The sequence below is a fragment of the Alexandromys fortis genome, unplaced genomic scaffold (genome assembly GCF_014885135.2).
Source record: "Alexandromys fortis isolate MF-2015 unplaced genomic scaffold, M_Fortis_MF-2015_v1.1 scaffold_173, whole genome shotgun sequence".
Lineage (NCBI taxonomy): Eukaryota > Metazoa > Chordata > Mammalia > Rodentia > Cricetidae > Alexandromys > Alexandromys fortis.
In genome coordinates, this window is record NW_026068051.1 from 810,973 (window position 1) to 828,232 (window position 17,260).

General features: G+C 45.3%; 1 protein-coding gene and 1 long non-coding RNA gene across 2 annotated transcripts in view; one reads left to right on the forward strand and one right to left on the reverse strand.

Annotated features, from left to right (window-relative positions):
* Positions 1–7,134, forward strand: part of Vmp1 (vacuole membrane protein 1) — a 93,162-nt gene extending 86,028 nt beyond the window's left edge. The window contains exons 11-12 of the mRNA XM_050119558.1: positions 5,269–5,371; positions 6,343–7,134. Of these exons, the coding sequence (XP_049975515.1) occupies positions 5,269–5,371; positions 6,343–6,486 (247 nt within the window). The 3' untranslated portion in view covers positions 6,487–7,134. The remainder of the gene's footprint in view (positions 1–5,268; positions 5,372–6,342) is intronic.
* LOC126486992 (uncharacterized) lies at positions 6,760–16,981 on the reverse strand. Its single transcript, XR_007588249.1, has 2 exons — positions 13,108–16,981; positions 6,760–11,989 (listed from the first exon to the last, which is right to left on the reverse strand). It is a non-coding gene; the product is annotated as an uncharacterized lncRNA (long non-coding RNA).
* Positions 16,982–17,260: the final 279 nt, after the last annotated feature.

Genomic DNA, 17,260 nt, shown 5'->3' on the forward strand with positions numbered 1-17,260 from the left:
GAGAGAGAGATTTTAGAAGGCAGATGTGGCCCATTCTTCTGATCTTGGCACATGGGATGTGATAGGCAGGAGGACCAGGAATTCACGAGCATTCCTAGCTATACTCCAAACCAATCTGGGCTGCATGCAACCTTGTCTCAAGCCAGTAAGTAAGAAGGCTCAGTGTGTAAGAGCACTTGATGCCAAACATGATGACCCAAGTTGTATCCCTAAGACCATTTGTGAGTTTTCAACGACCCCCATGTTCAGACCTTGAGATGATTACTGTCTGGAACTCAGCAGAGGGCTGCTAGATAACTTAGCCTCAGAGTGGTGCACAGAGAAATCACCTTATACCCATAATTTCCTATTTCGGACCCATGTCAGTATGTTTTTTACAGTAAGATATAACTTATATGCTGAGATCCTGGGGGAAGTTCATTCATGTCCCCTGCAGTAGTCAGAGGAATTTCTACTGCTTAACAAAGTAGTACATTTTTGTTGGTTTGGTTTTGGGATTTTTTTTTTGTTTTATTTTTGTTTGTTTATTTGTTTGTTTTGGTGGAGACAGGTTGAGACAGACAAGGTCTCTCTTTGTAGCTCTGACTGTCCTGGAGGACACTATGTAGAGTAGGCTGACCTCTGTCTCCCAAGTGCTGAGATTAAAGGCTTATGCCACCATGCCCAGCATTTGTTGGTTTAATTTAATTCATATATGTTATCTTGTGAATGTGTGTGTGTGTGTGTGTGTGTGTGTGTGTGTGTGTACGACAATTTATAGAAGTCAGTGTTCTTTCCACCTTGGACCAAGCATGGGCTGTCAGGCTTGTGGACAAGCACCTAACCCACTGAGCATCCTGGATGGCCTTATTTGACAAGCTTTTACCGTGTACTCTAGCCTGATCTGGAACTTGCTATCCTCCTGCCTCAGTTTGCCCAGTGCAGATTTTATAGGCATGTTCTCCCATTTTCAGTTCATATTTCTATTAAGTACAATGCCCCCATGTCACAACAATACACTAGCAAAAAGCACATTTGACTAGGAAAGTCCAAACAGAGTCGTGAATGTAAGGAATGGCTCAGTTTCATAGCAGGGTCTAGCTTGGTTGCTCTCCCCGTGATGGAGAAGTAACTCAAAGGTACTTAAGTGTGGTTTTATATGTACTGAACCAACTTAAAACAAAGTTTAGAAGAATGCCCATGAATAATAACTGATGGATTCTAGTGTACTTGGAAAAGGTATAGGACCTGTATTAAGCAACAAATGACAATTTGCGCATTATGGAATAGTCATCCCACCCACTCTTCCCCAACCTCTGCCAGCTCTGGGGTTTCCTCAGGACTGACCGTTCCTGGCATATCTGAGAACAGAAGGTAATGCAAGCCTTTATGAGGAGATAGAAGAGAGTTCAGAATGCATGGTCTTGTTAGAGACTTGAATAGAGTTAAATGTGCTCTAAAAATTATTTTAAAAATAAAAGTTTACTTACAAACTGGTCAGGACTCTTTTCTTCCCCTCATGTTATTTTGAGTGTATTTATTATTTGTATTTGTTGTATGGTTTGAGATGGGGTCTCACACTATTGTCCAGGCTGTGGCCACTATGGCCTCAAACTTGAGCATTTCTCCCGCCTCATCCTCTTAGGTGCTGCAATTATAGGTGTGAGACACTACATACAGCTGGTTTCTCTTCTTCTTTCTTCTTTTTATAACAGTAATTACTGTTTGCCAAGAAGTTTGACTTCTGTCTGTGCTAACATATACTTAGGTCCAAAACCATGGGAAACAGTCAACTTAAATCAAGTTTGAGTTCTGAGCTTTAGAGTATTTTGGGGATTTTCTCTTAAGAGTTTATGATTGGTTTTTGTTGTTTAGTTTTGTTGGTTCTTTTTTTATTTCTTCCCCCTTGTTCTAAAAGTCAGTAACAAGAAACAAAATATCAAATCCTACCATTCACCAAAAAAAAAAGAAAATTAATTTGGGGGGTGGGTTATTTATTTATTTTCAGGGCAGGATTTCTCTGTGTAACCCTGGCTACACTGGGACTCATTTTGTACACCAGGCTGACCTCCATTTCAGAAGTTCCCTCTGCCTTCCAAGTCATCCACAGAATTTTTTATCCATGCTCCCCCCCCTGTAGTTTTAGAGCCTGTTCTGGAACTAACTCTTGTAGACCAGGCTGGCCTAGAATTCACAGAGATCCGACTGCCTCTGCCACCCAAGTGCTGGGATTAAAGGCGTGCGCCACCACCGCCCAGCAGTAAATAGCTATTTATAAAGCTAGTTAAAGTTAAGTACTAAAGCATAGTTCTGCTTGTATTTGTTCTTCTTCAACGTTGTATTCCTCTGTATCACCAAACTAGTTCTTTGAACTCCACCACCTAATGGCAGGTGGAGGACTTCACCAGTACGCCTGAGGGTTGACATAAAGAGTTCTTAGCTGTGTGCACAAGGGGGCCCTGAACTTAATGCTTTCAGCATGACAACTATAAATCGACGCTGAACTATAATGTGTTGTAATCACACACACTCATATACGCGTGCATGCACGCACACCTGCAAGCACACTATTCCTAGCGTGTCAGAATAGACTCTTGCTTCTAGTCTCCTGCTCACACATAACTTGAGGAATGAATTTATGGACTGCTATAGTTTGTTTTAAATGTGTGTTAAGAGTGACAGCTGTGACTAAGGATGTAGCTCAGCTGGTCAGGTGTTTTTCTAGCATCATGAAGGTAGGAATCCAATCCCAGCCTTGAATAAATAGGGTGTAGTGGTGCAGGCCTGTAATCCCAGCACTCTGGAGGTAGAGTGAAGTCTAGGTTGAATAGTAAGTTCTAGACTAGCCTGAGCTGCTTGAACCCTGGTCTGAAAAGAGGGGAGGTGGGGGAAGTGGGCCGCGGAAAGATGGCTTAGTGGTAAAAGTACTTGTTGCAATGGTTTTTTGTCTTTCTTTCAAAAACTCTGGGACAAGAATACTTTGTGATGCTGGGCATGGTGGCACAAGTCTTTACTCCCAGCACTTGGGAAGCAGGGGGAGGAGCTCTGAGTTCCAGGACAATTCAGAGAAACCCTGTCTCCTGTGAGATGGCTTAGCAGGTTGAGATGCCTAACAACCTGAGTTAGAATGATAGGACCCACGCAGGAGGAGGAAGGAAAGAACCAAGAGTTGTCCTTTGTTGGACATGGTAGAACGTATATGTTTAATCCCCCGCACTCAGAAAGCAGAAGCAGGCAGGTCTCTGTGAGTTTCAGGCCATCCAGGGTTCCTAGTGAAACTTTATCTTAACAAAAGAGGGAGAAAGGACTGGTGGTGAGATTGCTCAGAAGTTAGGAGCCCTGTTGGGCTTGTAGAGGGTTCAGTTCCCAGCACCCACGTGCTGACTTACAGTTCCAGGGGATCCAAAGCCCTTTTTCTGGCCTCCTGTGGCACCATACACACATGCAAATATATACAAGCAGGTAAAAGCTCATTTAAGCTGGGAGGTGGTGGAGCACGCCTTTAATCCCAGCACTAGGGAGGCAGAGGCAGGAGGATCTCTGTGAGTTCGAGACCAGCCTGATCTACAAGAGCTAGTTCCAGGACAGGCTCCAAAACCACAGAGAAACCCTGTCTCGAAAAAAAGAAAGAAAGAAAGAAAGAAAGAAAGAAAGAAAGAAAGAAAGAAAGAAAGAAAGAAAGAAAGAAAGAAAGAAAGAAGGAAAGAAAGAAGGAAAGAAAGGAAAGAAAGAAAGAAAGAAAGAGGAAAGGGGAAGGAAGGAAAGTAAGGCAGCCTGCCTGAACTGACCCATAAAGAGGAGTAAGTCTCCCAGCTCTTGTGCACCTGTTACATTCAAAGTCACTGTATCTGTCCACAGATAATCTTTTCTTTTTCTGTTTTTTTCTTTTTTTGAAACAAGGCTGTCCTGTAACTCACTCTGTAGACTGGGCTGGCCTCAAACTTACAGAGATCTGCCTGCCTCTGCCTTCTGAGTGCTGGGACTGCATGAGTGGGAGAATTCGCCCAGCTGCACTTTGTTTTGAGATGTTTATTTGGTTTGGCTATCCCTTTTCTATATCATGGACACAAAGCAGAGACTCGTTTAAGTGTTCAGTGATTAATAGGTAATTGAATGATAGGAAAGAAATGGAATGTCCAGCAGCTGGGAAGCTGTTACTGTAAAAAAAGAAAAAAAGAAAAGTCTTCTTTTGTTCTTCTGCTCTTGTAAACAGCAACTTAATTGTTCCAGAAAAAGAGTTCATTGGAGTCAGTACTCCTCTCAGTAGCACTGGGCACTGCACACGTGTGCCTTCCGTACTCTCGCTGGCCCTAGAGAAATTTTAGGCTTGTTTGCCTGTTAGCAAATAAGACAGATGAGAAAGTAAAGGGCACAGGAAATAAGGATGTTTACTTTTTCAAAACTGCCCCCACAGTCCCATTTTAAAAAGCCTGTTAGCTATCAAAAGAAAAAAGAGACCTGGTAGCCTGGGAGCTTCAGTTGCCAGACCGGTTTTACAGCACTGGCTCCACGGACTCTGGGGAGCTTGCTTGGTCCAGAGCCTTATCAGAGAGAGCTATCCAGACATCTTGGAACAGGCTGTTTAGTAATGTACAGAAGTTTCTGTGCAAACATCCATCATAAGCCGTGAAATGATTCAAGGTCCGTACTTCCTTCTTTGTTCCTTTGTTAATCACTGACTTCTGGGGAGGGGGAGGTGCCTTCCGAATGTGCTAATGCATTCTTTTTGGATAAGGATGACTCAGGGATTGTCCTAATAAGGACTTAGATTGAGAAAGCACCTCCCACCCCCACACACACACTCACTACACCCCACCCCACCCCCCCGAGAAGATGGGACAGTCAAAGGGAGGGAGGGCAGTTTCTTTTTTAACTAGAGATGACACAAGCATAAGTCATTTCCTTATTAATCGGTTTAAACCAGTTCTTACAGGAACTAGTGGTGATAAATGTGGGACTTCTCAGAAGTCATTCATTTTATTCTTTGTGCCACACCAGTGTGCAGTCTCCGCTGCGCTGCGCTCACTCGCGGTGGCTCTGGGCTCGCGTTCCTAGTTTCTCCCAGATATGTTAATGTTGTTTGAAGTTGTTTGACGGAGGATTTTTATCCACTAGCCACGCTTTAGGGGATTGTTTCTGCTCTGCTTGTCGTAGTTTGTTCTTTTTATGCAGTCCCTGCTTTTTTTTTTTTTTTAAGGCTGGGGGGGTTGGTAAATGGATTTTCTTTAACATTTCTCTTGCTTTTCTTCCCAAATGTGTCTTTGCTTGTGCTTTGGTACCTGCTTCCAGTGCTGTTCCCGGCATAGGTCCGTCTCTGCAGAAACCTTTTCAGGAGTACCTGGAGGCGCAGCGGCAGAAGCTCCACCACCGAAGCGAAGTGGGCAGCCCACAGGTGAGGACCCTCTTCTGGCTTCCCCCACTCAGCAGCTTCAGACTCAAATTCGCTTCTCTTCTCTCCCGGTTTCTAGGCAGAGTGAGTGAGGCTGTTTGTCAGTGTATTAGCAGGAGTTGGGGCACTGTGTATTCTCCACCGGGAATGTGTCTTTGTGTCTCTCGGGTGTTTTCAGAAATAAGACTAGGGTAATGGAAGACAGTGGTTCTGTTGTGTACAGTGTTGTCTTGATCTTAATTGAGTTATTACATACACTTCCAGATCGGGTAAAAATGTTAGAAATTTTACCATCACCAAGTATTAGGTAACATGAACATGAATATCCTTTTTCATTTCTGCTGTGAGAAAGCCAGTGTTTGCTTTCTTCTTTTTACTTTTTCAAATAAAGCAAGCCTCCTACCACAGCTGACCTTCTAACGTGAATAAACTAAGCCTGGCTGTTTAGTCGGCAGTTCTGAGGAGAGAGGAAAGAACCAGCAGAGATAAGTAAGGAGCAATCTGAACCAAGAAGCCGGGAGGAAAGGGGTTGTTTTCATTGACTTTAGACTCTTCCTGTAGCCCTTTGCTGCCGTCAGTTGTCCACACAGCTCCCATTCATGTGTTAAAAGCAGCTCTAACTTAAAACAAAGCTTGAGGTTTTTTTTCCCCTCCCCAGCAAGATCTGCAAGGCAGCTGTAGAGAGTGGACTCTAACCAAACCACTGTTCCCGGGGTCCAGTATAAAAGAATAGCCACCCTCCCCCACTCCCTAAACTATACAAGTTAGCATCAGCTGTGCATCCAGCAGAGTGAACTCAGGGAGGCCAAGTGTGTAAATTTCAGGATACCTAAAGAACGGTATCTAATTGTTTGGGTTGTCTAGGCAACCCTCAAGTTCTCATCATTTCTCTTGAAGTATTGTAAGTAATATCCTTCTGGCTGTTGAACGGTGGAAAGCCTTTTTCTTGAATTGTTCTGCTTTCTCTCCTGCAGGGAGAAAACTGGTTGTCCTGGATGTTTGAAAAGCTGGTCGTGGTCATGGTGTGTTACTTTATCCTGTCTATCATTAACTCCATGGCACAAAGTTACGCCAAACGAGTCCAGCAGCGCTTGAACTCAGAGGAAAAAACTAAATAAGCAGAGAAAGTTTTTATCTCCATAAGTTAGCATGGAGGGGTCCTGCTTCACATTGGGAGAGCTTTAACCAGGAAGGAAGATCCCCTTTTCCAGCCTGTATTGATTTTTAAAACATTCTTCCCGAAGCAGTTTAGTCCGTCTTTTACACTGACATACTTTTCCTTATGTGTTAAGGTAAGGTCTCTACCCTCCGTCCAGTCCACATTGTATTTCCTTAGGGTGGATACGATGCTATGCTGCAGACACAGCAAAAATTGCCCTTCTCTTACTTTCAAAGGGCCCATGGTACAATTGGAGAACTCCTGCCACACTAAACGTTCTAAAGTATGTTAAATATGTCGGGCTTTTTAGGCTTGTCACAAATGATTGTTTTTTTCTAAGTCATCAAATGTATATAAGTTATATATATTGGATAGCAGTTTTGCATGTCTATCATGGAACAATTTAATATGCCTTCCTTTCCCACCCTCAAAAAAGGCCATTTTATGATGCATTGCACACCCTCTGGGGAAATTGATCTTTAAATTTTGAGACAGGTATAAGGAAAATCTGGTTGGTGTCTCACAAATGAGTACACTATTTTTTATTCTGTATATTTAGAATGAAGTCATGAAAAACTTTATAAAGACATCTTTGATCATTCCGAAATTGTGTCCGTTTTCTTTAGTGCTATGGTTTTTTGCTTCTTTTTCACTTCTACCAAGTGAGTTGCAGCCTTGCCAAATATACTTAAAACTAGAATTGCCTAAGCTTTAATTGATTGCCTCAAAGAACCACCACCAAGATATCTTGTTATGCTGGACCCAGAGAGTGAGGTTCACCTAGCATGGGAATCTCTTGCTTTATATTAAAGAAAGAAGTAGTGATGTATAACTCAAAGGGCACTAGTGAGAACCACTCTTTCATGTTCGTGTTCGTTTTAGCTGTTTGTATCTAACATTAACAGGTGGAAGTTTACTTCTGTGTGTTTCTGTGTTTTATTCTTAATGTGATTTTCCTTTGACATTTTTCTGATTGACCCTATTCATTTTGTTTTGCTTGGTAGGAAAATAAACCACTTTCTTTCCTAGAATTGGCGTTAAGCCTCGGCAGGCCAGAGATGCTTGCTTTGCTTTAAGTCCTGCCTGGCCACCTCTTGCTTGCCAACCGTCGTGACATCTGCATGGCTGTACCACCTTGTCGGGTAGCTTATCAGACTGATGTTGACTGTTGAATCTCATGGCAACAGCAGTCGATGGGCTGTCTGACATTTTGGTATCTTTCATCTGATCATCCACATCAAATGTTTTCATTCAAACATAACCCAGCATCATGGTTTACAGTCAATAATATGGTCCTTACATCTAATGACACATAAGGTACTGCAGCAGTATTGAGAGAAGACTAACTAGGAAATCTGAGTAGTAGCAATCAAAACTAAATAAATAAAATGAAAAGTGATCTTGCCTCGTGGATTTTGGAAAGGTTGTTACTTAACTTTGTTTTTGGTTGACTGGTTGATTTTTGTTTGGTTGGGTTGTTTTGGTTTTGGTTTTTTTCAGGGACTGATCAAACTTGAAAAGCGGTACCCAAATTAACAGATGGATTATTTATTTACTTACTTACTTATTTGTTTATTTGAGGGAAGGTCTCACTATGTAGTTCAGGCTAGTCTTGAACTCAAAAGTGCTGGGCTTAGACCAATATAATTTATATAGTCTTGGCTAGCTAACATCAGAATCGCCATGCTGGGCTCCTGTTGTTTCATCTCCTTCACTATTTTATTTTGTGTTTACTTGAAGAAAAAGGAGGCTGAGTATGAACTATATTTGTATTATATTAAATCTTTGGGATTTGTTTATAAACTTGATTCAGGGTAGAATATTAGAGAAAGAAAAACTATTTTTTAAGCTCAAAGTCTAGGAAACTAATCAAATCCCATACCCTGTTCATGTGTCCTGGATCCCACTGGAGCAGTGTAATAACCCTCTGTCCAGTGGTTGCCTGGTTCCATTAACCACTAACATAGATACAGCTACATGCCTCAAAATACATTACTACTTAACTTGAGCCAGTAGGAGCCCAGAAGACTTGCAAGAGTGATGACTTGATAGTCCTTGAACATGAGAGGGCTTGGGCACTCCAACTCTTTCTACGTAAGTCTCATTTTTTTACTGCATCCCAGCTAAATGGCCCAGCAGCAGTCTATACCCACAAGCACTACCGTGAGAATGGGAGGCATCGGGCCTGACTTCCACGAGTTTCTGGAATCTGCATGTATGCATACCCTGAATGGCAGAGCTCTAGAAAAGGATGTTTTCATTTACTTGGATAATGGGCACCTAGTGCTTTAGTTCTCAACCTGTGAGTCATGGCACCTTTGACAAACCTCTGTCTCCAAAAATATTTACATTACAATTCTTAACAGTAGCAAAATTACAGTTATGAAGAAGCAATGAAGTAGTTTTGTTCACCACAACATGAAGAATTGTATTAAAGGGTCACAGCATGAGGAAAGTTGAGAACTACTGGCCTAGTCCCACAGGCTCCTAACAATCTAGAAAAAGTTAAGAATGCAAATGGCATTTCCATGCCTGCTAGGTATGGAGTACATCCTGTAGTGAGTCCCAGCAGGCTCTGTGGTCTGTGGCATGAGGGCAGGAGGAAAATCCTGTTCACAGGCTCTCAGCTGGCACCCATCAAGTACAAACGCTGCCTTAAGCTTGGCAAGCTGCCTGCTGTAAATGTCCCCTAAACTTCAGTTTTTGTTTTGTTCTTTTGCTTGTCCATTTGTTTGGAGGCGTGGTTTTTCTGTGTAGTCCTGACTGTCTTGGTACTGTGTACACCAGGCTAGCCTCAAACTCCCAAGTGCTAGGACTACCACACCTGACCTTAGATCCAGATTTATAGACTGATCATCAATAAGATGACCTATCATCAAGAAGATTTTATTATTTTTAATTAATGCATGTGAGCATGTATTACAATGTCAAAAGAGGGCATTGCGTGCCCTGGACCTGGAATCACAGGTGATTGTAAGCTACTCAGTGTGGGTGTCAGGAACTGAACCCGGGGCCTCTAAAGGCTTTCCAGCTCTCGTCTTCAGTTTTTAAATTATCAAAGAAATGTCATAATGTATTCGCTCGACCAGAAACTTGTTTGTGGGTCCTCTGAATTAAAACCTAGACTTCTGGCAGTGCTGAGCACACACAGCTGAGCTCTCTTGGAGCCTGTGGCATCTTAGACAGGCTTTTGTAGTAAGTGAAAAAGTGTATTTGACCAAACAGGTCTTACTTTGCTTTGAGGGGCACCATGTTTTGGAGGTTGTGTGTTCCTGTGTGTCTCCTTTCCAGTGCTGGGGATGGACCCTTGGCTTGCTACATACATGATACTTGTAAACTTCACTCACATACATGATACTAGTAAACTTCATTCCAGCCTCAAGTGTTTTGTTAATGTAAACAGCACTTTATTTTTTGTGTGAGTGTACACATACCACAGTGAGTTCATGAAAATTAGAGGACAACTTATGGGTATCAGTTCTCTCTTCCTACTGCACGAGTCTCAGGAATCAACCTCGAGTCTTCAGTCTTGGTGCTGGGCATCTCTGTCACAAAGCCCAGAAAAGTATTTTTAAAAGTTTAAAATAGAGCCGGGCAGTGGCAGCACACACCTTTAATCCCAGCCCTTGAGAGGCAAAGGAAGGTGGGTCTTAGTGAGTTCAGGATCAGACTAGTCCACTCTAAGCGTTCCAGGACAGCCACGACTGTTAACAGGTGGGGGTGGGGGGGAAGCCAAGCAAGGGTAGTGCACACTTTTAATCCCAGTACTTGGGAGGCAGATGCGTGCAGACCTCTGAGTTCAAGACCAGAGTGGTCTACTAGAGTTAGTTCCAGGACAGGCTCTAAAGCAACACAGAGAAACCCTGTGTCGGAAAAAAAAAGTTCAAATTAGGCTAGTCATGGTGACTCACCTTTGATCCCAGCACTTGGGATTTTGCCAAATTTGAAGCCATCCTGACCTACATAGCCCTAGAACAGCCAGGGCTACATGATAATGTATCAAGAGAAAACAGCAAAAATAATAAGCAGACTTGGTGACTCGTCCCTGTGATCTCAGCACTAGGGAATCTGAGGCTTTGCAGTCTTGCAGTTGATGTCAGTAAGACCCTAGCTCAAAAGGGAGAAATCCTGGCAGTGGGGGCAAGTGCTTTCAATCCCAGCACTCAGAAGCAGGCAGATCCCTGTGAGCTAGGGGTCAGCCTGATCTATAGAGTGAGTTCCAGGACAGCCAAGGCCACACAGTTAAATCCTATCTTGGGGGGGGGGGGGGGAAAAAAAGAAGGAAAGGGGGTAGGGAGGGGTTTTGAAAGTAAAAGAATTTACTAGAAGGTAGAAAAAAAGGGAATGGGGCCTGCCTATTGGCTGAGCGGATAAAGGTGCTTACTGCTGAGTCTGCCCACCCACATGGTAGAAGGAGAACCAGCGCCTGCAAATTATCGCTTGAACCTCCACAGACACACTGCAGCTTGAGTAGACGTCAGAAAGTTTGAAATAGAAACAACAGCTTTCAGAACCTTAGAATAAACTAAATTCAGGTTGTCTAGTATGGCTTACTAGGTGAACCTGCTTAAAATAAATATTTGATAGCACGTCAGAGCTTTTTGTTTTACTTGTTTCAAGGCAGGGCTTCTCTGTGTAGCCCTGGCTGTCCTGTAACTCTGCAGACCAGGCTGGCCTCAAACTCAAAGTGCTGGGCTTAAAGGTGTGCACCACTACACCCAGCCTGTCCTTTTTTAATAGACACAAAAAGCTACTCATTGTCTTCATGAATAACTTGGTTCGTGTGCATGTGCTGGCGAGCATGAGATTGGTCTGCCTCGGCCTGTGGACTGTTCCGATCATAGGTAACACATTACCTGGCTTGAATTGTTACCTTGAATGTGCAGCTAAGAATTAATCAAAGAATTTAGGACCATTTTTTAAAGCCAGTTTCCTATCTCATACTAGCCGACCTCCTCTGCCATTCTGCCGTATTTTATGGCATGATGTGCTCCAGGGATCTGTTGTGTCTGAAAACGCCCCTGCCTTTATTCTCAGACAACCCAGAAGAGGGCCTGTAGTCTACGCGTGCTAGTCCGGCAATTGACAGGGGCTTGGGTCCAGTCCCTTCCCTGCAGGGCCAAGAGTCACCTGAGGTAACGTGTTTGCCTTGGAGGTGCGGCCAGGAATTGCAGCAGATACCCACCAGCGTGCATTTGCATATTTAACCTGTTCTGGGAAAAGACCTTACAGAAGCCAGTGCTAGTACCGGCCTGCCTCCTCGGCCTTGAGAACTGCACAGGGCTTGATAGGCAGGTGCCAACTGTCCTCGCTCTTTGACCTGCACAGATTTCTGTGTGGGTGTTAATACTAAAATAAAAGGGAGCTGTTTTTAGATGGCTCCTGCTCTCCGCCAGGATTCACTTCCAAGCTGTGCTTCAATTCTCCAGTGAGGATGCTCGGTTTGCACGTGGCTGGCTGACCTAGGAACAAGGAACAGACAGAAACGCAGCTTTGGATGTTCGTTATCCAGACCCAACAGCGAGTGGCTCTCAAACCTGGACGTCAAGTCCTCTCAGCAGCATTTTTCACACATGAGAGCCGTCTCCTTGAGTCTAGCATTTGCTCTAACTTCGCCATGAGCCACTGTAGGACACTGGAGTCTTTAGGGTACATTTCAGTCCTGATCTCAATTGCTTCGGGAAGGAAGAGAATTTTACGGTGCAGGGTCTATATGGAAATCCCCTTCTCCATTTGAAGCCAGGTGTCCAACCTATTTGTTAGCCATTTCCAAGTGACTCAAAGGACAGACAGGAAGTGCCTGGACACATTCCAGCACCATTTCTACAAACCAGACCTTATTTGCACTGGAAACCACATTCCAGAATTCTGAGGGGCTCTAGTCTCCTGGACCTCTCAGCCATCTATGCCAAGAGACAGTTGATGGTTCTCTGGAGGCCTCTGTAGCCTTTCTTCCCTCCCCACTATCCCAATGTGACGTTTACAGTCTTTTCCTGTGGGCCCCTTTGGACTGGTCAGCGTTGCTTAATTGTGTTCTAGGCTGTTTCCGATCAAAAAGAAAAATATTTTGAGGTAGTAAGGCCAGTTAGGCATTTGAAAAAAGGGGTGACCATGATTTTCCCTGGAGGTTAGATTGTTGTTGCTGTCCTCCAGCTCCTCGGCCTGAGCCCGGCTTGCTGGCCATGTCCCCAAGGAATGCTATTCTCAACCCAGTCCCTTTTTTTTTTTCCTTTTTTTGAGGCAGTTTCTTTGTGTAGCCTTGGGTGTCCTGGAACTCACTCTGTAGACCAGGCCTGGCCTCGAACTCACAGAGATCCACCTGCCTCTATCTCCCTAGTGGTGAGATTAAGAATATACTCCACACTGCCTGACCCAGTCACTTCAAAAAGGCCAAAAATAAAGTGAGACGCACCCTTCTCTCCCCGATGGAGAGTAAGCCCGCCTGGGCCTCCAGCAGAGTCGCCCACAGTGTGGCAATGCTCTCCCCAAGGACCTGTTTTGCCCATTGCATGGCCCCTTCCCTCTCCCAGGCCACGTGGCACTTTACACTCCGCAGTGCTGAGGGCTCCCAGAGACCTACCTCTCTGCTGCACCCTGAACCAGGAAGCAGGGAGTTGCTGTAACTGATGATTGCTTGCTTGGTGCTGAACACTTTTCAGAGTCTTGTCGAGTGTATTGTACTTAATCGTTTAATCCTTACTGCAACCCAGGAGGGCACTGAGAACGGGAGGTTCAGCAGTTTGTGGGTGGTGAGGGCACGGACGAGGAAGTAGCCCTGTAGGCCTTGGCACTGCCCTGCTTACGCACCCTGTTATGTAGAAATCAGTGCAAAAGTTCAAGCTGCATCTTGTGATCACTGAGTTGGTGGAGAAAGGAAGACAGCAGAAAACCAAGGCCACTGCCTCAGAAGTCAGGCGTTTTCCCCTCCCTAGCCTTCCTGTCTGGTCGGATTCCCAGAGTGTTGGGGTGGTAACAATGATTACTAAACAATTCGTGTTTATATAGGCCCTTTTTTTTTTTCCAATTTTGGAGCAAGGTCTCACCTTGTGGCCCTGGCTGTTCTGTAATTTACCGAGATCTGCTTGCCTCTGCCTCCCGAGTCCTAGATTAAAACCATGTGCCTTCCTTCATTTTCAGAATGCTCCCACACCTTGAATGGTTCTTTTAATTTCCTCATGGCATGTTGTTAGCAGCACTTTAGAGGGGAGAGGGCAGAATATGGTGGTACTCCTCGGTGATGTTTGGATTGGTTTGTTTTTTTTTTTTGGTTTGGGTTTTTCAAGGCAGGGTTCCTCTGTATCTTTAGATCCTGTCCTAGAACTCACTCTATAGACCAGGCTGGCCTCGAACTCACCGAGATCCACTTGTCTCTGCCTTCTGAGTGCTGGGACTAAAGGCATGCGCCAATCAGAAAACTTGGCAGCGGATACCCAGAGTGGGTGAAGCCAGGTATGGTGGCATGCCCTGTAATCCCAGCACTTGGTAGGGAAAGGCAGGAGGACCAGGGGTTGAAGGCCAACCTGGCCTAGATGAGACCCCCAGTTTGAGAGAAACAATAGTAGTAGGGGCTGTGTGGGGTTGTGTAGAAGAGGGAGGCGAGATCAGCGGATGTACCAATGTACCAACGGGGGTCATCTCTTCCTCGCTATAGTCTGATTTCTTTCTTTCTTTTGGTTTTTCGAGACAGGGTTTCTCTGTGGCTTTGGAGCCTGTCCTGGAACTAGCTCTGTAGACCAGACTGGTCTCAAACTCACAGAGATCCACCTGCCTCTGCCTCCCGAGTGCTGGGATTAAAGGCGTGCGCCACCATCGCCCGGCTTATAGTCTGATTTCTTGAGGGTCCTCTGGACCAGGACATGGTTCGTAGTAGAACCTAGCATGCGCAAAGCTGTGGATTCAATCGCCAAGAGTCACCAACAAAAGGAAGGGTACTTAACTTACAATTCATTTGTCCGTTTCCTAGTGTTGGGTCTGCTTTTGCCCCTAGAACATTAACACATGGTGGTCCATGTGTGTGCCACCAACAGCATGTGCTGAGTGGGTACTGCAGCCGTCCAGTTAGAGGCCGGGGTGCGGGGCTGGGGAGATGGCTCAGTGGGTCAAATGCTTGTCACACAAGCGTGAGGCCCTGAGTGGATTCCCCAGCGTCCACATCTGGACCCTAGCACTAGGGGAGCAGAAACCAGAGGATCTCCAGAGTTCACTGTCCAGTTAACCCAGTTAGTCAGTGAATTCCGTGAGAGACCGTGACTTTGAGCCAATGTCCTCAGCTTTCCCGTAAGCACAGCAGCCCTCACTTGTGTAGCATTTGATGAAAAGATGCCACTGTGGGTAGAGCTTTGAGTGACGGGAAACTGAAACTTCCCCTCTCCTGTCTGCCCCTGGCTCCTCCCTGTGAGGCTGGAGGGTGGTGATTCCTGGATGGTTGGTCTTTCTATATAAGGAGAAAAGTTGGTACCGGGTGTTGCTGTCTTCTCCTGGATCACAGCTGCAGCCAGGAGCCCAGATGTGTTTCCAAGGCAGAGTGAGGGCTTTTCCCAGCCGCCTCTGCCAAAACCGAAGACAGCATCTTCTGGAGTGTGTGGTGAAGGCAGTTTTCCACTTGGCTGCTTTGGTGCTGAGGTCGTTTACATGTTTTAGTAAATGAGTTATTGCCTATTGAAGTTGGCCGAATAGGCGCTCAGAATAAATGGCATATGACCACAACACCACCACTCGAGGAGCCTCAGGCTTCAGCAGGAGAGGTTTCATCTGTGTATTCCCTTGTGCTGGAGACTGAGTGACAGCGAATTCCACTTGCAGGTTCCTGTCCTGTTTTCAAAGACCAGGAGGATTGGGGTATCTCCATTCTAGGGTTCTCATGAAACCTGGCATAAGTAGCTGCTGATCCTGTGAAGACAGGGGAAGGTAAATTCAAGGTCATCCTGACGCAGCAGTAAGAGAGGAGCCTGGAATACCTGAGACCTTATCAGTAGGGGAAATCCCTAGTCCCTGCAGAAGGAAGTAAAAGGGCCTTTGAGGTGTACTTTTTCCTAATCAACTCCTCTCACCCTTTGTTAAAGCTTCTGACTCACTAAACATCAGTCTCTGTTCTTCAGACTGTTTCCATGTGGGTGTAACCTCCTTTAATAAATTATTTTCCTGAGCCACAGTGTTGGGTGCCTGACATCTCAGCTACTCGGGACGCTGAGACAGAAAGAAGCTCAGCTTGTCTGGAGCCAGAAGTTCAGAGCAATATAGCAAAAACAAAGATGGCATCAATTATTACAGTGTGTGCCTGGCCAGCAGGAAGCCTTGGGCTCCCTAACACCACCTAGACTAGCCAAGGCAGTGCACACCTATGATCCCAGATACACAGTTGAAGTGCTTTATGTGTAGACAGTTTGTCCCTGTGGGTCTGTGCACCATGTGTGGACCTGATGCCCAAGGAGGCCAGATGGCATTAGATCTCCTGGCACCGGGGCTACAGAAGGTTGTAAGTCACCATGTGGGTACTGGAACTCCAACCCAGCACCCAGGAAGAGCAACCAGTGCTCTTAGTTTCTGAGCCAAAGACTGTCTTTAAAAAAAAAAAAAAGGAAAGAAAGAAAGAAAGAAAGGAAGGAAGAAAGAAAGAAAGAAAGAAAGAAAGAAAGAAAGAAAGAAAGAAAGAAAAAAAAAACCTGGGTCTCCAGACAAAAGTGAGAGGAGAAGGAGGATGGTTAAGTAGGAAAAGGTGGTTGCCCCAGAAGGCTGATGACCTGGGTTCAATCCCCAGGACCCACGAAGTGGAAGGAAAGAACCGACTCCCACAAAATGTCCTCTGACCTCCATACACAAATAGCCCTCTGTGTCACCCTGACTGTCCTGAAAATAGCTCTGTAGACCAGGCTCAGAAATCCACCTGCCTCTGCCTCCTGAGTGCAGGGATTAAAATAGGACCCTTTGGAAGAAGAGTCAGCGCTCCAAGCTGCTGAACTACCTCTTCCGTTCTACACTTGATTGTAGCCCAGGTTGGACTTGAACTCCTGATCCTCCTGTCGTCACTTCCCAGTGCTGGGATTACAGACCTGCACCACCAGACCAGGCTGATTTTGAATTCTGTTGTGAGGTTGGAGAGTCAGCAGCTAGGAGCACTTGCTGTCCAGTCCTGAGGACCCTAATAGGCTTCCCCATGTCCCTGTTGCTTGACAGCTGGAGCTAGGGGCCTAAATTCATCTGTCCAGTAAATGTGGAGTCTCTTGTGAGCCAGGAAAATGCTCGACAGCATGGAACATCGCACGCGGTGTCTTCCAGACAGAGGCAGGTTAGACTCATCTCTACCCCATTCTTAGCCGTCTTTCCTTGCAGGTGTGCAGTGGATGTCTGTCGAGTTCAGCTCACATCCTGCCCCTGCCTACTGATCTCAGAGGTCCAGCCTCAGCCCTTTTTAAATGAAAACTCCCTGCTTTTGCCTTAAGTCTCCCCCCCCCCCCACAGGGTTTCTCTGTGTTATCCTGCCTGTCCTAGAACTTGCTCTGTAGACCAGGCTGGCCTCAAACTCAGAGATCCACCTGCTTCTGCCTGCATTAAAGGTGTATGCCGCCTCTGCCTGGCTTGGGTTTCTTACTCTCTTGGTTCCCATGCCCTCTCACCTAGTAAGTATAAGGAAGTTTTCTTCACACTTCTGCAAATTCCTGAACTTTGCTCTGGAACTATCTAGAACAACTCAATCACACATATCTCATTTAAAACCTAATTTGAAAGCATTTGCC